Source organism: Coturnix japonica, chromosome 2 (assembly GCF_001577835.2).
Source record: "Coturnix japonica isolate 7356 chromosome 2, Coturnix japonica 2.1, whole genome shotgun sequence".
Lineage (NCBI taxonomy): Eukaryota > Metazoa > Chordata > Aves > Galliformes > Phasianidae > Coturnix > Coturnix japonica.
The window spans coordinates 35,357,257-35,377,378 of record NC_029517.1 but is presented as its reverse complement, the minus strand read 5'-3'; the positions used below and the strand labels follow the sequence as shown (position 1 = coordinate 35,377,378).

Sequence of the window (20,122 nt, the reverse complement as noted above, 5' to 3'; positions counted from 1 at the left end):
GATAACATGTTCTGTGTCCCACCCCCATATTGGACTTCCCTCCTAAAATGTCACTTCCAACTTTTTAGTAGTAGTCCAAAATGTAGAATCCCTTCCCTTCCCTTCCACTGACACAAGACCCAGGATATGACTACGAGTATTTCTGAAGTGTTGCTTGAAATACATCTGTAAAGCCATTTTGGGGTGCACCTTGTCAGAAACTGAGAGGGGTCTGACTCCCATTTAGGGCTGATCATCACAAAACTGAGAACATGCCCTAAAGCTCTGAGGCCCTGTCTGTGGGCTCTTTGCCAGTGAGAATGGCAGAAGAACTGCTTATTGCACTGTAGCCTGTGGATTTTTACTCTTTTTAGTATGTATGGTGTGTATATCTATGTATATTCAGCTTCTTACTATAAATGTGTATATTCAACCTCTTACAATGAATATGTACGTTTATTATATATTTATTTATTTGTTGTAAGAAGGTGAAAAATTATATCTAATTAAGATTTCAAAGTAATTTTTATTCTAGAAGAGTTAACTTAGAAGTCTTAGTTTTGTGGCAGTCTGTGAGATCTGAAATGGTAAAGGAGACATTTCTATTTTACCAGCAGAATTTCTTCAAACATTAGTTTGAAAGAAGTCTCTGAAATTCTTGTTGTTTGATTTCTCCATAGGTTTTTGTTTTTATTGCTGGGACCAGCAGGAAAAGCTCCGCAGTATCATGAAATTGGAAGATCAATAGCAACACTTATGACAGATGATGTGGGTGATGTATTTTAAACAACTGTAGTTTAAAGACTCAAATACTGTATTTACAGACTTGTTAATAAATGTTTTAGAGAGTGGTATGTTAAAGAAAGGGAATTGAACTGGCTAGATGAAGAATAGAAAAAATTTGTGGTAGTGAATTAGATAGCGATAAAATGTGCTTTTTTTCCTCCTGCATTGCATTTCCTGTTGAATCATCTTGAGGTTTATCTGTGATTGAAAGCAGTGACAAGAACCTAAGTTGAAGAATTGCTTAATGTATTTCAGAAAAGTTATTTTAGGTTTGGTTAACTTATTTTATTTTTGTATAGGAAATAAAGCTATTAAATGGAACTACATCTGATAAGAGTGCTGATAAAAAATGTCAGCAAATGAGTGTTTAAGACAAAAGTTGAGAGTGAGTTCATTTGAGTCACAGCAGGTATTTTCTATCAAAGCAAGATTGAATAATTAATAGGAGAATTTTACTAGGAATTAGAGCCCCAGTGGACAGTTTTGAAGTCTTCAGTGACTCAACTATTGTCATTTTACTGAGCAAAATTAGGATGTTTTAATTCTCATCTTGTATTGAGCGCCATCTACTGAACTGAGAAATACTAAAGCTAAATAGCCTAATAATTCTTGACTCCTGAAAAAATTTAAGTTTAGAAATGTAAACCAGACCGGTCATTTTACAGTGGGCAACTAATCTGTAATATTGCATTTGTTCAGCATGCTTTAGTGCAGATTCTGATTTTCAGGTGGCCTGATTTTCAGGAATATTGTAGCTCACTGAAAAAAATATTCAGTGGCTAAAAAAGCGTAATCAGGCTTTAGTTTACCTAATTTACTGTAGGAAGTCTTAGATCTCTGGAGATTAATGATTCAGGCTTCAGTATGTGCAGATACCAGTTAGGATCATCTTCTGCAGACTGATTTTAATATCAAAACTAGCATTTCTTTTCTCTCTGTAAAATGCACAGTTTGTGTTGTAGTAGCCTGTGAAACAGTATAGCTGAGGTGGGGTTTGGTTGGTTATTTATTTATTTATTTATTTCTCAAGAAATTTTTCTGTTTAAAGCTTGTTTATAGTTTTTCTGTTGTTAGGTTTTCTTGATTGCTTTGTTCCCATTTAACACAGTATGGCACTGCAGTGACTGAAGGGCAAAATTTTAGGCCAATACGATACTAATTTGATTTAGTGAATGTTTAGTGATTATAGTTTTAATAAATTTTAGAAGTTTTTTGTTTCTGAAGATGAAACAGCCTTGTTTTATGATCCATAAAGGTTTGCATATGTGTTGTCCTTAATGTAAAAGTATGCAAGTCTTTCTACTTTTAGAACCTTTAGAAATTTCTACCTTTTAGAAATTTCCCATGTTTTCTTAAGAACAAACAAGCATTCTTTATAATAATTTCCTCCTTTGATAATTTAAAGAAATAAAACATGATTGTTGGGTTCTTTCTCTTCGTAGGTTTTTCATGATGTTGCCTATAAAGCTAAGGACAGAAATGATTTATTATCAGGAATTGATGAATTTTTAGACCAAGTGACAGTACTACCTCCAGGAGAATGGGATCCATCTATACGAATTGAACCACCAAAAAGTGTTCCTTCCCAGGTAAATAAATAAATAAAATAGAAAAGAAATATCTAGCGGGGAGCTCCCATGCATTTCCAAATGCGAGATAATTGTTCATTGAGTATTTACTTCAGTAAAATATCAAGAAGGCTGACAACAATTTGTAAGAAAGAGTAGATCGTTCATTTATGAAAAAAATATTGGATTGGTTTCCTGCTTTGTTTTTAAGAAAATTGTATTTAATCTATTTCCTTGTCAAATAGTGAAATGAGATTCTGAGGTGAAAGAAGAGTTGTGATATTGTACCTGTGTTCATACTATAAATTTTATTATTAACCTAACAGTGGTCAGTAATAATATTGTAATTCTTATAAAAACTTTAGTTGTGTGCACCATTGATTGAAAATAAATTTTAATGTATATTGGCTGACAAGTAATGTGTACTGAATGTTTATGATGTAGATAAATGTAGGTCAAGATAGATCCCTTGTTCCACCAGGTTTAGAATTAAGAGCAATAGAGAGGTGCTACCTTAGGAAGCTGTGGCTTCTTCCCTTTCTTATTCACTACAACTGCTGCAGGGATCAAAAGGCTGATGCTCTTGATCCAGAAGGCTGATGCTGGTGTTGAACTGCAATCTGAGGAGTTGGTGGAATTGAGAAGGAACAGTAGTACAGTCTATTTCATGAGTAGTGCAAGCCTACTACTTGTTGTTTTTCCAAAATAACTTGTTGTTATTCCGGTGGCGCAGTGGTTAAAGACGCCGCCTTGCAACACTGGGGCCCGGAGTTCGAATCCCCCCTGTGGCGCAAGTGGTAGAAGTGCCGCTCTGCTACACAGAGGCTCGAATCCCGGGGGCTGGACTCGATGATCTCTAAGGTCCCTTCCAACCCGCACGAAACTATGAAACTATGAAAAAAAAAACCAAAAAAAACCGAAAAACAAAAACAAACAAACAAACAAACAAAACCCAACCAAAAAACAAAAAAAATATGAAGGATGATGGATTATTTTTTAAATTGTTTTTTGGGAATGCAGGATTGGCTAAGAAACATACAAGGAGCTTACTGAACAGAGGAATGACTTCTCATTTATACTTCACTAAGTACTGCATTTGTTATAAACTGTGTCAGTTTCTGATGGTAGCTGGAGGCTACTGCTCTGGAAATGACTGAGGGAAAAATAACTTTGATTTCTAGGCCGCGTCGCTGAGCCTTTATTGTATTTTGAAAAGGCAGACTTTGTTTCATCATATCTCAGGGGAGGTAATTGTTGTAGAAAGGGAAGATTTATACCATTGTGCAAGCCACTAATAAGATCTTTTTGGGAGTGTTCTACAGCTCTGGTCATCTGTATTTAATAAGTAATGGGTTTGGCAAATGAAGAACTTATGATCAGCTGGGAATATGAAAAGGTTTGGAAGATGTGGAGTTTCTCAACACTCTATTTAAATTGTTTTTAGTTCAAAAGTAATCTTCTTAAAATGTGTTTGTGTTGGGTTTTGTTGTTGTAGGAGAAGAGGAAGATACCTAAGTTTCCAAATGGATCTACTCCTACAGGAGAGACTCTCAAAGAAGAAGGTCATCATGCTGGACCTGAACTTGAGAGAACTGGAAGGTGTGTTCTCTTCCCTAAATACTAGCTACCACAAAGAAATAGAAGTGATAAATCTTCACAGCCTTTAATGATGAGATTTGAAAAGGAAAAAAAATACAGTATGCATCCATTTTCCTTTTCAAGTGTTGGGTTCTTGCCTGTAAATGGAAATCTGCTTGAAGCATTTTCAAGCCTGTGGCAATGTTTCTCAACACATTTGTGAAGGATTTTGTATAGGATGCTGCCTAATTTAACTGAATTTTAAGCACCAATTTTTAATTTAAAATTATCAAGAGCATGCAATTATTGTAATTATAGTAGAAACGTACAGTTTAAAATATTGGGCTAGGTACTAAAAATATCCATTTTTTCAACCTGTTTTGTTGAACATGTATGAAGCCAAACAACAAAGAGTATAAAGTGGTGAAAAAAATACTGTTTTGGTTAGGTTTCTTTTAAATCTGAAATAAAACGGAAGGAATTTTTGAGTTGAGTTGTATTATTGTTCTCTGTTAGTTCAGAAATATTTCCCAAAATGCTCTGAAACAGTGGAAATGTATCTGGATAAGACTTCGTCTTATGTCATATGAGTAATTATGCTAACTGAAAAGATCTGGAAAACATGTAAAAAAGTTTTATCCTTAAAATGATAAACATCCAAGTGATTTGCATTTTCCCCATACCTTTGCAAGAGGAACCGTTTTGGCTTCACTATACTCTTCTTTCCTTTCTGGTACAGTTTATAGAGGTGAATAATTTCTACTCATGGAATTATCTCTAGTTAAAATTATTGTGAATTACTAAAGCCTTAAAGAAAATATTGAGTTCCTACAAAGAACAGTAAATACAGCTTTTTGCAAATACAATTTTTACTTAAATTTTAAGTCTTGAATTTTTTTAATGAAAAATGGTTTTTTTGGGTTTTTTTTGTTTTTTTTTTTTTTATTTCTTGCTTATAACTTTCTAAGTTCAACTGATCAGTATATATTTGGTTTTGTATTAGTGCCATTTAGAAATATCTCCACACCCCAAATTTTTCACTGTTAAATAAATTCAGGTTTATTATGTTGATGGACTTAACCATACTCATGTAGAGAATCTGGATCAAAAACAAAGCTGCAACTACCAATTGGAGTATTGATATTGAAACATATCAGTGTGGTGGTCTTGGCTGAGGTTTAGAATATAACTCTTGTTTCTTGTTCTGAGTATCATAAACCAGGTTTACCTTTAAACATTACTTAGGTAATGTTTAATTAGGTAAAGGTATTTGTAAAGATATCTTTTCAGTATCTAGCCCATTATATGCATACCTAGCCAGCTTTTAAAAATGTGGATGATCTGTTTGATTATATTTTGGAAAAATACTGAATCGGAATAGATAAGATTGTCATGTATATTTATATAAACTGTGTTATGATTTAATCTGGATAATGAAATAGCTAATTTGTGCTGGTAGTAGGCACTGGCAGTCTTGTGTAGCCCATAGTTTTGAACTAGCTAGAATCCTTTAGTGTACAGTTTGACGAGTTTCATCTCACCTATTTAGGCTTTTTGGTGGTTTGATACTTGACATCCAAAGGAAAGCACCTTTTTTCTTGAGTGACTTCAAGGATGCATTAAGCCTGCAGTGCCTGGCCTCGATTCTTTTCCTATACTGTGCCTGTATGTCTCCTGTAATCACTTTTGGAGGGCTCCTGGGAGAAGCTACACAAGGCAGAATAGTGAGTACAAAAAAAAAATGGTAGTGGCCAGGCTTTTAGACCTTCAGAGGCAAGTCACTGTGTGCATTTGTCTCATTTATTTATACTTGTATTTGAAGAATTTACCCACAGCACTTGATTAGCCTGCCCCAAAGCAGATCTTCCCCAAAAGGTAATTGCTGTGGAAAATGTGGGGAACTCATGTGAACAGGAGAAGATGCACAGTGCAGGTAAAAATAAAATTATAAAATAAAATAAAACAATGTTTATTCTACCTCATTGGAGAGTATCTTCATGAATTGAGAAAGGGCATTGCCTTCTTTTAGGCTACTGGAATACATTTAATAGCAGTAAAGGTGCACCATCCCACTAGGCCTACTTTAGGCAAAGTCAGAGGCTCAAGGTGGATAGCCAAGAATACGTACTGGCCTTGAGTAGTAGGCCTATGAGGATGATAATGCCTACAGTGTTACAGGTATCAGTCAATTCTCTATTTAAACAACGGACAGGATATGTGTTTACTTTTGCCAGTGGTATGTTATCAATAAAAATAAAAAAAGAGAGAACTTTTAAGAGCGGAAAATACTCTTCACTGAAAGTAACTTGGATAATAACCATAAACTTCTGGTACTGCTGCATTGGCAGTGTGTAACGCCAACACCTTTTTAACCGAAATGTTTGGTTGCACTTTAGCTTTTGGAATGAGGAAAGAATACTTCTATCAGCAACATTAATAACTTATATTTTGTGTTAAACTGCATGTGAGTAAACTAGTCTGAAGTGTATTTTCTGTTTCTAAATCCATTGCAAAGAAATAAGGCTCTGGCCTTTTGGGGAAAGGGTAAATTCAGAAATGTCCCTTTACGAATTACAAATTATGGTAAAGTTTACAATGCTATAACATTCTTTGTGATACTTAGACCAAAGTTTAAACTTTTACTCAGTTAAAATTTAGTTAACTTTTATCACTTTCAAGTAATGCTGCTGACTTGAATATTTGTTTATTGATGTATTTCTTCAAGTGCACAGAAAAAAAAATGTAGTTTACTTCCGTATTTGTTATTTCTGCTACTGTAGATGTAGGGATGGGTTTTCTTGTGATTATCTAAATGTTGATGTAATTTATGAATGTACCTCATGCAATTATGAAAATATTCTCCTTTTAAAGCTTGATTCTTAAATACCTTCTTTCTTTTAGCTATCTGGAATTGTTTGCGGGTTTGTTCCTGCCTTCAGATTCTTGGTGTGCATCATTGAATATAAAACTTAGTTACTGCACACACATGTTCAAGCACTGTAGCTGACACTGTAAGGTACACAGTTTGTGTTTGAAACTTTTCCTCACATTCCCAGAGGTCATCACCTCCACAGTACTCCTGTCCCTGCCACCTTGATTGACAGCCCCCAGGTTAATGCATTGACTATTCCAAAAGCAGTAGTTGAAAGGCAGTAGCTAAATAAGAGATTGTATTTATATTTAATGTAATGAAAAAAGGATGCATGCTTTTTTGTTTTTAATAGCCCCAGTTCAGCAAATGCCTTTGACCTATTTTAGATGATTTTCTGAACTGGGCTAAAGTTTGCCTAATTTTTCTTTTCTTAAGCTCATGTCAATACAAAATAGCAAATGCATGAAAATTCCACAGCAAACCCCATAATTTGTAATGTATTACTTTTCATGATTCTAAGTGGTATGTTTAGATATTTTACAACATCATTTTAGGTTCTAGAAAGCCCTGTCTTTCTCTTGAGGCACATTATAACATTTATTGCTAAAAATAAATATTATAGTAAAACTTGAAAATCAAGAACTAAAATACACATCTTTCTTTGATTAAAAGAAATGCATTACCAGGTGGGACATTGGTTTACAGCTCATCTATTTATGGTGTGATGTATAAAAAAACCAGTATTGTTCAGTAATTTCCCCTGCACCACCTTGTCAATTTTATTTTGTTTTGTTTTGTTGTTTCGTTTTGTAATGCTTGGCTGACCGATGCAGGCTTGATGCAGCACACTGTGTCGTGTTTTAGTACAAGTGTGTTGCGATATGTATCTATATTTAGATGTATATACATATACATTTTTTTACAGAGAGAGAGAGAACTTTTTCCATATACCATGTGTTGAGTAATTTTGTTTTTCAATTGGTAGTAGTTGTTGGTATGTTTTTCCTCCTTAGTTAGCAGGACTAGTAACTTGTTCTTATGGTTTTGGATGGCTTTATATTTCTCAAGAGCAAAGCTTTCCAACCTTTTTGTCCTTGGTATTGTTACTGCAAAACAGTCTTAACAGTGTCTCAAACATTGATATTAATTGTAATATTTTTACATCTTGTCTTGTTTCTATGTAAATGCATCTTAAAAATGTATTTATGCAGATGTGGCACTACGTGCTAATCTGAAAGGCAGTATAGTCAAAGCGGTTTCTTTTCCCCTGAACAGAGTGCAATAGAATCCCTCTTTGGAGCCTCGTTAACTGGGATTGCCTATTCTCTCTTTGCTGGGCAACCTCTCACTATTTTGGGGAGTACCGGACCAGTTCTAGTATTTGAAAAAATATTATTTAAATTTTGCAGGTAAGTAGTGATGTTGGCATTATCTTGATGAACTGTGTAACTGAAGAGACTGTTTAGATAGTTATAACCGAAAGCAGATGTTCTGAAAGTAGATGACCATGAAGATATAAAGGCAGCGGCAAGAAACTGAGCTGAGCATGTACTCTCTAAAAGCTCTGAGGCTGTTATGCAGTGGTGGGAAAGCCAGCAATGAAGTGGGTGGGACTTAGTCAGAAGTTAATTTTTTTTCCTTTTATGTGGGAATATTGGCTTTGATTCTGCAGTGGTAGACAGGGATTGACCTGCCCGTGGGGAAGTACTGTCCAAATTGTTCTGGACAGAGCATCCTTGTGATGCTTCCTGGGAAAGGCTGTTGCACCCTCAGTCCTAGAGACACTCTTCAGTGTTGTTCAGCACCAGGGGAAGATAAAAGTTTCAGCTTTCTTCAGAACTAGCGTCAGGGATGAGAAAAGTTGTGAATACCTGCAGAGCTTGGCCTCAGTATCCATTTTCAAATAGAATATGATGAATAATTTTAGACTCAGTTAATTATTTTATTTTGATTTCTTTTACACAGGGATTATGGGCTTTCCTACCTCTCCCTACGAACAAGCATTGGTCTGTGGACTGCATTTTTATGCATAGTGCTTGTAGCAACAGATGCCAGCAGCCTCGTCTGTTACATCACTCGATTTACTGAGGAAGCTTTTGCAGCGCTTATATGCATCATATTTATTTATGAGGCATTGGAAAAGCTTTTTCATTTGGGAGAGGTGTATGCCTTCAATATGCACAATAATTTGGATAGACTGACTTTATATTCGTAAGTATCAAGTTCGTATCTGTTAGTACAATACATAATGAATATGTGTGTAGTATGGTGACATATCATTTATGAAACTGCAGTGTGTGCCTCTTAGTGGTAGGGTAGGAGGAATGCTGGGGGTGGCAGGAGCATGAGAAATCTCTGAACAATTCTATTCAGGGTGCCGTGGAATTGAAATTTCTATTAGCTATGGGTGGTTTAAAGGGATGAGGGGCTGTGACAATGCCTGATTTATCTGCAGCTTGATTAAAGGTCAGCTTATGTTCCATTAACTAAACAGGAGTTTTGCCTTGCCACTTCAGGAAATCATGATGGCTTCCCTCATCTGGGTGGGGATTATTTCCAGGCAGCAGAGGCATGGAAATGTGCTAAAACAAGGAGTTAACATATTTAAACACTGTGGCTTTCTCTTGCAGTTATGAGGGATATTTGACATTTTTAGAATTTCCTTTTATTCAATTCATTTAAGGAACGCAGTACGCAAGCAATTTAAATGTACCTTTTTCATATTTGATAGACGTGGGAGTTATGCATCTTATCTACAATGAATGAAATAAAAAATCCAAATGATACCACTTTCACAGTATGTGAATTACATACGTTCACTTTGTTTTCAGGTGTTAGTCTGTTTAACAACTGGCACATGAGTTGTATAGTTAAGTCAATATCTTGTTTCTTCTAATTATTTAAGTGATATAAGTTGAGTTTTTTTATCCAGTCTATAAAATCTCGTGTGCGGTCACTTCTTTGTGACTCTCAGCACCTCTTCATCACCTCCCCATTGTAATCATAGTTCATTTTATGTTAGGAGGAGACTTGTACTTCGCTTCTTTCATAGAATGTTGGGATACATCCTGGCTATGAATGTATTTGTTGTTTATGTGCAGCACCAAATCCCTACTCTGCAGTGGAGCATGGGACATGTGGTGTGCAGAGGCTTCCATCCTCAGGGCTGCTCTCAAGGGACCCAAGATCATTCTGAATGAGACCCATTTTTTTTTTTTCTTCCTTCCTCTTCCCCCTCCCCCATTCCCTTGAAAACTTTCCACGATGCCATATGATATGGAATATACTTTTGGCCAATTTAAGTCAGCTGTCCTTATTCTGTTCCCTCCCACCTCCTTAGGCCATCTGCTGCGAATGGCCTTGGCTCTGTACAACACTGCTTAGCAGCAACTATAACCGTTAGTGTCATCAGCATTGTTTTCCTCCTAGAAGCAAAACATAATAGTATCATACCAGACAGTCTGAAGAAATGAGCTCTGTCCCAGCTGTAAATGGGACAGCACTTAAAAGCATATCATTTGTTTTTTTTTTTCCCCCCCTTCCTTGCCCTCAGATGTGTATGTTCTGAGCCTCAGAACCCCAGCAATGAAACCTTAAAGGCTTGGGGGAAGATGAATAAATCTGTGGAAACTATCGCATGGAGTAACCTTACAGTAACTGTGAGTATCTAAAAGGCAGATATCAGTCTCTTTGTTTTTATACATACACAGACAAACACACACACACACACACACAACTTAAATCTCACAACACATAATACTTGTGATGATTAATATTTCTTATCTCGTTACTTTTTCATAGAATGAATTGTTTTCTTTCAAGCTGTATTTGCAGTTCTTTTATTGCTCCCATAATGCTAAGCCGTCATTGTGCTGTTTTGGATAATTTATTTTGTGACAGTAAATTCTAGTATCATAAATGATTGCTTGAGGATAGCCACCTGAATACTTGTGGCAGAGCAGTCATCTTCCTGAAGTGCAGATGAATATGATGAGCAGAACGAGCAGGAGATAATTTCCTTTTATTTCCTGAAAAGGGTGGATAAATATTTTTAAGAAAATGCGAAGGTCGAAATCGAAGTTAAAATGTGCTAGCAGATACATGTCTTTAGATCTGCTGGTCTCTGAATCTGGAGCTTACACTGAAATTAGGATGTGTTTTGCACAGCAAAAATACCATTAAAAGCCTCAGTGTTATACTGGGATTTCATCTGTAGTGTTATCTACATACTACCCGTGTACTCCTCAACTACTGTAATTACCCAGAAAGGCAGTGAACATTGTGTTTAAAACTTCTATTTTGTTATTTATCTGATGTAACTTTGATTTCTCTTGAACAATTTAATTTTCTCAGGCAGAACTGATGCAAAATTTTGTGGCACTTAAAATCCAAATTAATTCTTTGTTGGGAAATTTTTTCACATAGATATAACTTATTTTCATAAACAAGCCTGTTTAAAAACTAGGCTGTCGAAATATTACTTCCTGCTTTGTTGACTTCATCTTTCCTTGTGCTTTGTGTCTGCTTCCCTTTGCCTTTCAGTGAGCCTTTTAGATGAGGATGATTGATATGTCCAGCAAGTTGAATGAGTAGTCTGCTTTTCCTGAACATAATTCTCAGCCTTTATTTACATATTCAGTCTTTGATGCATTGAGAAATAGAATAGAAATGAGGTGAATGTGATTAAAAAAACCAAAAAAGTTATTTGGTGCTTTTTGACATCCTGAAAAAAATGAATAATTGCTACTGTGACTCTTCTGGAATAGAAAGGGGTTTTTTTTTGGCATTTCAGGATGAGATACTGATGGAGGAGAGAAGGTTTTTATGTGTATCTGCTGTTGGTAGGTTACAAGTTTGAGTAGCTTAAATGACTGAAAATTTAGAAATTTAAGGATTTTCTCTCTTTGCAGGAATGTTTAGAATTTCATGGTGTGTTTCTTGGATCTGCTTGTGGCCATCATGGACCATATATTCCAGATGTTCTCTTCTGGTCTGTCATATTATTCTTTACAACATTTTTCCTCTCCTCTTTTCTTAAGCAGTTCAAGACCAAACGCTATTTCCCAACTAAGGTAATTATAATTAAAGATGACTGTTATTTTGTAGTAAATACATTGAAATGGAATACATTAATATAGCTTAGAAGGGTTCAGTTTGTTTATTTTGCTTCAGAACTTTGTTTTGAGAGTGCAACTTTAACTGTATTTCCTCTAAGATAGAAAAGGAAATGGTAAGCAATATTCTCTTTAAATTAAAAATTAAGAAAATTAAGGTATTAAATTGTCTGCTGAAAATTCAGTGCTTAGTATTCTTTTTTGCCATTTTAATAAAATGTTCTGAATATGAGAATATCTGAGCATATCTGTTTTTAATACTAATGGCTATTGGCAGATATCATCTGCAGGGATTGTTTTCCCAGTTCCCTGGCCTAGTAGTACAGAATAATTCGTCACTTTTCCCAACCCGATGATGTCTTAAGTGTGTCGAGTTGCTCCTGAGGGGGATTACTGTTTCTAATAGAGGATAATATGATGATTGTCCTTGGACTGATTTATACAGTATATCTCTTTAGGCAAAATAAAGTGGGTGGATCTTCTCTGGACCTCACCTTGTACCTACAGTGTGCTCCTAATGCTTAACAAAATCACCTTCGGTAACCTGAATTTGTTGGAAGATATCCCTCCCCTACAAATTGAACATCAGATGTATTATCATTGATTTCAGAACAGTCCAGTGGTTTCACTGAATTATGCTGCAGGAAACTAGCTGTGATAAACCCTCCTTTCAGCCAGACTGAGAGGATAGAAAGTTGTGGAAGAAGTTAATATGAAACAGTCTGCTTCTTGTTCTAGATAACTTTAGATGGGATTACCAGATGAACTGTTGTACAGAATACTCAACTTGATGCTATGCTGGCAGGCAGCTTAAATTTAAAAATAAAAATAAAATGCATGTAATGTTCAGTGATGTAGTATAATAGACTTCCCTGTTTATAGGGAAGAAGATTCTGTTGGTGTTGTTTCATCATTATAATTCAAGAGAGTTAACACAAGCTTTTTTCTTTATAGGTGCGTTCTACGATCAGTGACTTTGCAGTATTTCTGACAATTGTAATCATGGTTTTGATTGACTATCTTGTAGGAGTGCCATCTCCTAAGCTTCATGTTCCAGAGAAATTTGAAGTAAGAATTAAAGCCTTTTTTTAAAACAAAAAATGCCTTTTAAATGCTTGCAGCTTCATAGACAGTGGAACAGTAGTATTAAATAAAAACAGGAATTTAACTTTTTGACTTGTGTTGTAGTTTCAGTAATCTCCCCCTTCTGTTCTGAATAGTCTTTCCTGACAAAACACTGCTTTGTGCTGTAGTATTACTGAAAAGTATGTAGTCCGTACTGCAAATGTGCAGAAATCAAGGAATGGGATGGGTGGTTTGTTTTTTTTTTCCCATATCTCACTCATATTTAACATTTAGTCAATCTTTAGGTCAAAGCCACTGGGGAAAAAAAAAAATAAAGCTTGTATTTAGGAGTCTGTTTTACATGGTGATGTTTGTAACGAAATCTGTACTTTGTTTTAGTGAATATTTGTTTATTTTTTCCAGCCCACACATAAAGACCGAGGATGGTTCATAGACCCTCTTGGAGGCAATCCTTGGTGGACGCTCCTGGTAGCTGCTGTTCCTGCTCTACTTTGTACCATACTCATTTTCATGGATCAACAAATAACAGCTGTTATTATAAACAGAAAAGAGCATAAGCTGAAGGTAAAAGTCTATCCATTTTCACTAAACTCTAGTTTTGTATAAGACAGGTTTATTTTAAATAAGATCCAGTCTTAAGTTTGCAATACATACAGCTAAAAAATAAGTGGGTGTATTGACTAATATAGAGTGACTGTAATTTTACAGGCACTTTAAAAGTCTATTACTTCCATATAAATGTTATTTACCAAGTTAGTTATAAATTTCGCATCATATAAAGTTTATCAAATGATTCATTTCTTTGCTTGATTTCACAGAAAGGCTGTGGTTATCATCTTGATCTGTTCATGGTTGGTATTATGTTGGGAGTATGTTCCATTATGGGCTTACCGTGGTTTGTCGCAGCAACTGTCCTGTCTATAAGTCATGTTAACAGCCTGAAAGTTGAATCTGAGTGTTCTGCACCAGGAGAGCAACCAAAGTTTTTGGGAATCCGGGAGCAGCGAGTGACAGGATTGATGATTTTTGTCCTGATGGGGCTGTCAGTGTTCATGACCTCTGTGTTAAAGGTAGGAGTTTTACCAAAATACCTGTATTTTCTTACTGGGATATGATATTTTGTGATGTTATTACATCTTATTACATCAAATAATATGTGTTTAGGTCTTCTGTCAAACTATGTTTTTAACATCAGGTGTTGATTTAATAGAAACAGCCAGTGGAGGGAGATGTGGGAAAACTGAATGAGCTGAAAGTATAGTGAATAGAAAAGAAAGCAACCTTTGTCCATGTCGCATGATTTTCTTCCTATTTCCTTTTTTTAGATATCCAAGTCTGTGTTACTTAAAATAGTTATGTAGTTCTTATGTGAACATAGAAGCAGAGGGAGAAAAGGTGTGTGATAAAGTTACTTGAGCAGAAGTAATATTATATGGTCAGTGAAGCAGAAATAGAGCTCAAGAGTGATAATCAGAAACGCCATTGCCTCCTTTTCTTTCTTTTTTACCTTTTTAAGCTGCTTTTGAGGTCTAAAATATAAAGATTATCTTTCAGAGTGTTGTGAAATGGAGATTTTGCAGGTCAAATTACGGCCTCAGTGTACACTTTCTCTACAAATTTATATCAGTTCAGTAAGCTTCCATTGCATCAACCCCAGCAGTCAGGAGAGAGAAATAAAAAAACCACAACCGTCTTTTAAGTGACAAAATAGCAGTTATGCCATAAAGTGCATAATTGCTAATATCTTTAAAGAAGTTTGTAAAATCTTTTCAAAGACCGATCACGACTCAGTTCACAAATAGTCATCTTCTAAGCTGGGTGAGAATAGATGGTGGTAGGAAATAAACCTGTGAACATACAGCTGTAGTTTAGCAATTCTAATTACAAACTATTATTTGTAATTTCATGTAATAAATAAGCATGTATAAAATACATGCATACATATATATAAAATATATAAAAAAATATAAAAATAGCTGGCCATTTGTGCAAGTTAAAGACGATAGGGGTTTGAAAACAATAAGGTGATATTTATAACCAAATATTTAGATCAAACAGTCTCTGGTAGAAAAGCCACCAGGAGCTCAGCTGTATAACAGAGACTATCAGAATCAAAATCAGGAATACTAAAATGGATTTATTATTGCTCAAAAGTTGAAGGTGCTGATTGCTGAACCTGGTGTTTACCCCATTTTTTAGCAGCTGATTCTTGGAAAGTAAAACCTGCTTTTGTTATGGGATCAAGGGGTCAATCTCAATGAGATTACTACCATTCATTCTATGAAATATTTTTGATTTTCACTGTGAGTGAATGTTATTGTTCAAAAGAAGAAAGGAGGACAATACCTTGAACTGCAGACTCTATGCTTTTGGTTCGTGCGTGAATGTATGCTGATTTAATTCAGTGGAAATTCATGCTAATGAAGTACTAGCATGTCAAATTTCATTGCACGTGGTAAAGATGCCATCTAATACATGTACACACAGTAATTAATCCCTAAGGCATAGTTTTATTCCATGCTATTTTAATTTTCTGTGAAGGCTTTTGTTTAGGCTTGATGGCAGCAGTTTCTATTAAGATTTCTTTACTCAGAATTTCCATCACTTTGGGAGCAAAGTAAGCTTTACTTGCTTTGTGTAGGCTGCTCGTGTTTGATGTAGGTGCCACTGAAATCAGTGAACGGCATTATCTTAATAAGTTTTAAATTGATTTTACAGCAAACTTAGCCCTTAAAAAAATTATAGTTTATGGTTTCATTTTGTTTCATGTGCTCTGGAAAAACTGTGTTAGCAAGGAAAAAAATGCAACTTCATAGTTTCTGTGAAGTTGTTGTCCCAGTATGGCTCATATCAAATAGCAACTTTAAGCCAGTATTGTTAGCATTAATAGAAACACTGGTTGCAACCTAGAAAATGTAATCCATGGGCTGTCGATTCTGAATGACTTTTTTAATCCTGGTAGCAGTCATATTAGCTCTGGGGAAATGACACAGGTCCTTCTGTAGCTCCCAGCTATTTTTGCTTTTCAATGCTGCAGTTATTCCTTCTGTAAATAGAGCACTAGCCTTTGTAGATTTTGCATAAGTAAAATGGGTATTAAAATAATTTGGTTCACATCTTTCACTAATATAAACTGCTAAATTGTATCAATGTATCATGTTGATTCTACAAGTAACTCCATTGGTGTTATTTTCCTCTGCAGTTTATTCCAATGCCAGTTTTGTATGGTGTCTTTCTTTACATGGGAGTGTCTTCATTAAAAGGCATTCAGGTAAAATCTGACTTTATGGAACAGTTTGCTTTTGTTTAAGTGAAAAGGAAAATGTAAAACATTATTTTACACCAGAATCAATAAAGTTAACCTTATTGTCTGAGTAGGATGTAGGATAATAACTAAAGTATAACGTTCAGTGTTTGTTCTTACCACTGTCTTTAATTCTTTTGCTTCTATTCCTTCAGTAGTGTAGCAGAATAGTAAATTTTCTGAGATACTCTAAAATGTTATGCTAGTAAAGTTTGAGAGGAAAACAAACAATAGAGACCCTAGATCCTTGAATATTTGGGGATTTTTGCTAGTATTTTAATCAGGATTAACTTGTTTATAGAGTCTCCTAAAAATGTTTTTTTTTTTTTTTAATTTAAAATTTATTTTATTTAAATATTTCCTTCTGGAGAGGAAGAAAATCATTAACTGAAGGATGATTTTATATTTCACTGCAGTTTTTTGACCGTATAAAATTGTTTGGAATGCCTGCCAAGCATCAACCTGACCTGATATATCTGCGTTATGTACCACTCTGGAAGGTCCATATCTTCACAGTTATTCAGCTCACTTGTCTAGTTCTTTTGTGGGTCATTAAGGCCTCTGCAGCTGCTGTTGTTTTCCCTATGATGGTAAGTTAACTGTTCTACAAGTTAATCATTTGCCAAGAGTGTGTGCAGCATCCAACATCTCTTCAGAATGTGTTCGCTACCTTATGAGGGAAGGGACTGAAAAAGAAGCAAACTTCAGTAGGTGTTCACTTTTGAAACATGTGAACTCCTGAAAGTTAGCAGTTCAGCTGTGAAAAACTACAATAGGGGGAATGATCTAACTTGGCAGTAAGATAAAACTGGTACAAGGAGAAAAGGCTACAGTTAAAAACACTGAATGTACTGAAAGTGTGTGATAATATTTACTTCAGTAGTTTAATGTTAATTGTTCCTTTTATGGTTCTCTTAAGGTTTTAGCATTAGTATTCATTCGCAAGCTCATGGATTTATGTTTTACCAAAAGAGAGCTTAGCTGGCTTGATGACCTTATGCCAGAAAGTAAAAAGAAGAAAGAAGACGACAAAAAGAAAAAGGAGAAAGCAGTAAGTATACAAATACTCAAATTGAACATGTTATAAATTAATGGAGAACACTTAGTAGCACTTAAAATTTTTTTACGGAAGCATATGTTTTGAAATCCTTTACTAATGAAACTTATTGGTTAAGCAACAGTTAATGGCTATTAAAAGCAAGTCACTATTTCAATGATGTTATGAATTGTGACTCTTCTTCGTGAAGTTAGCAAGCAAAATAGAACAATGTGGTTCTTAGCATGTTTTGTTACTTCTGTCATTCCTCAGATTTGAAGGCAGGTATGGATGAATGGGAAAGAAAAACAGTGTAGTAGGAATCTTTACTTTGCTTTAAGTAGTAGCAAGCTTTACTTTACGAAGGACGTTCTCTTTGTGTGTGTATGCAGAACGATGGTTAAAACCAGCTGCTAGTTGGTAATAATGTAAAACCGAATAATAGTTGTATGACTTCTCAGTGAAAGTATCAACAGGCTGTACACCAGCTAGCTGAATTTCTCAAGCTTAAAAATATGACAGTCTTAGCTAGATGTCATGCTTTCAGTGCTGCAGTACCTACAGGGAAGTGTTTTGCCCCATAGCCCTGTGGAAATACATTGTCAGTGTGCAAACTTCTTTGTTTCTGCTGTATGAATAATTTTATCAAATGTTTACTTCGAATTTACAGGAGGCAGAGAGAATGCTTCAGACAGAGGACAATGAAAGCGTACACCTCCAGTATGGAGAAGGAAATGTTTTGAATTTTCCTGTAAAAACTCTAAAATACAGGTATAATAAGATGTCTGTCTTCTTAGAAGTAGTTCTATCAAATGTGATAATTTCCTTCATGTTCAATTGGTCATGTAGGAGCTTAATTTTTTCCTCCAAGCTAGTAACTCAGCCTTGATTAGCGAGTACTAAAGCATATCCCATGGTGCTTTGGTAGTAGGTTTTGTGGGTTTGTTTATTTTTTTATCTTTTGGTGGAAACATCTTTAATTATAAATTTACATGACCGTCTTGAACAGATCTGATGACTCCCTTTCAACCAGCTGTTCTCAAGGTGAAGAAGCTTCATTGGTCAGTTTTTGTAGAATACTTGTGTGCTATTGTGCATGAAATATTGAGTATTAAGCAACTAATAGCATCAGTTGAGCCATGTGTTTACCAGCCACTTGGATTTTTCAGCAGTAGTCTAAATGTGCAGTTCTTCAATGGTTTATTTAAGTGAAGGCGAATTTCTGTGACATAAAAAAATTGTTTTGCTGGCAGTCTTTTGCTTAAGAAGGTCATTTTCTGAATGTACATTGGATGGCAGCAGGGTTGTCATCTTTCTTCCAGAAGAGGAAGTGCTGCAGTTTCGCAGCACTGGAAGGTGTTTTCCTCAGTATGTGTCTTTTACTAGAGATGTATTCTGGTTAGTTGTTAGGTATTTTACAGCTGTTCAACACACCTGGGAGTTGTGACAAGCCTAATTCTAAAAATTCCTAGATTAAATATCAGGTGTTGGGTACAGTACAGTGATCCAGTCATAGAATCACCAAGGTTGGAAAAGACCTCCAAACTCATCTAGTACAACTGTACACCTACTACCAACATTTTCCCACTAAATCAAATCCTTTAGTATAACATCTAAATTGGCTTGGCAATGGGCAGCTTTTCAGTTTAGATACATATTCCTGCTCAGTCCTATTGTCTGCTCTAAGAACAGGCTTAATCCAACTTCAGCAACTGAAGTGATGACTGTGCAAAAGCAGGTTTTTTGTTTGTTTGTTTGTTTGTTTTTTTAACTGAGCAATTGCTGATTGCTCTCATGGTAGAACTATGAATTCATCAATTGTCTGCATGTGTTTTTACTGTGTATGTCACTGTATTGCAGCTTGTGGGGATTCCCAGTGAAAAATAGCCTTTGACATGTTCCTGTGGTGCTTTGATGTAGTCTTACACATCTGCAGTAGATTCTGAAGCTTAGGTGTTGTCAGTAGGGATGCTGAAGTCTGCTTTACCTGTTAATGAGTGAAAGGCAAAGGTCAAAATAAGTTTTGAAAGCTTACCACCTGTGATACTGAACTTCAGTAGGGGAAAAAAAAAAAGTCAAGTAATTCAAATTTGTGCTACTTCTTAGTCTGATCTGAGATACCATTTCCAGAATTCTATTAATGTTTACTTTTTTTGTGCATGGTCATTTACTGGAATTAAATAACTTAAAATAATTCTGATGTATGAATGCCTAACAGAACTCTATGATTCATTTTATTATTTATAAATATGCAGAATAATTTTCTTAAATAAGAGATAATTTAGAAATGAGATACCACTAACAGATTGTGACTGTCTGTGACAAACTGTAGATGATAGCATGAGATTAAGGTGGCATTAGTGAATCATTAAGTTTTTGTTGAAGTACTGTGGTAAGTGATGAATTCAACTTGTGGCTGTGTAAATATTGAAAGAAGGCACAACTGATGTAATTTATGAGTGACGACAATATAACGTCTTTGAAGGGCATTGAATACTAACCAGAAAGTATGTTTGTTCTTTAGCGTTGATCCCTCAGTTGTAAACATATCAGATGAAATGGCCAAAACTGCACAGTGGAAGGCTCTGTCCATGAGTACTGAGAATGCCAAAGTAACCAGAGCTAACCTGAGGTAGCTATAATTACTCACGTGTTTTCTAACGTTTGTCACGTCTTCGGTAGCTAAATATTGTACTCATATTTATTGAAGTATGTATCAGATAACAAGCATACATGGTTTATAAATGGACTTTTCACTTGCAAGGAACTTGATTTTGAGCATAATTTTTGCTCTCTGCT

General features: G+C 35.3%; 1 protein-coding gene across 7 annotated transcripts in view; it reads left to right on the top strand.

Annotated features, from left to right (window-relative positions):
• Positions 1-20,122, top strand: part of SLC4A7 (solute carrier family 4 member 7) — a 78,694-nt gene that overhangs the window by 53,720 nt on the left and 4,852 nt on the right. For 4 of the 7 annotated variants that reach the window (XM_015853940.2, XM_032442357.1, XM_032442356.1 and 1 more), the window contains 16 exons: positions 660-747; positions 2,208-2,354; positions 3,829-3,932; positions 5,461-5,635; positions 8,059-8,192; positions 8,749-8,994; positions 10,337-10,442; positions 11,694-11,855; positions 12,852-12,965; positions 13,386-13,547; positions 13,802-14,053; positions 16,186-16,254; positions 16,704-16,877; positions 17,207-17,338; positions 17,994-18,094; positions 19,848-19,955. In XM_015853940.2, coding sequence (XP_015709426.1) covers positions 660-747; positions 2,208-2,354; positions 3,829-3,932; positions 5,461-5,635; positions 8,059-8,192; positions 8,749-8,994; positions 10,337-10,442; positions 11,694-11,855; positions 12,852-12,965; positions 13,386-13,547; positions 13,802-14,053; positions 16,186-16,254; positions 16,704-16,877; positions 17,207-17,338; positions 17,994-18,094; positions 19,848-19,955 — 2,274 coding nt within the window. Of the gene's footprint in view, positions 1-659; positions 748-2,207; positions 2,355-3,828; positions 3,933-5,460; positions 5,636-8,058; positions 8,193-8,748; positions 8,995-10,336; positions 10,443-11,693; positions 11,856-12,851; positions 12,966-13,385; positions 13,548-13,801; positions 14,054-16,185; positions 16,255-16,703; positions 16,878-17,206; positions 17,339-17,993; positions 18,095-18,332; positions 18,385-19,847; positions 19,956-20,122 lie in introns of all 7 variants that reach the window. The other 3 variants (XM_032442354.1, XM_032442358.1, XM_032442355.1) reach the window with 2 other exon arrangements.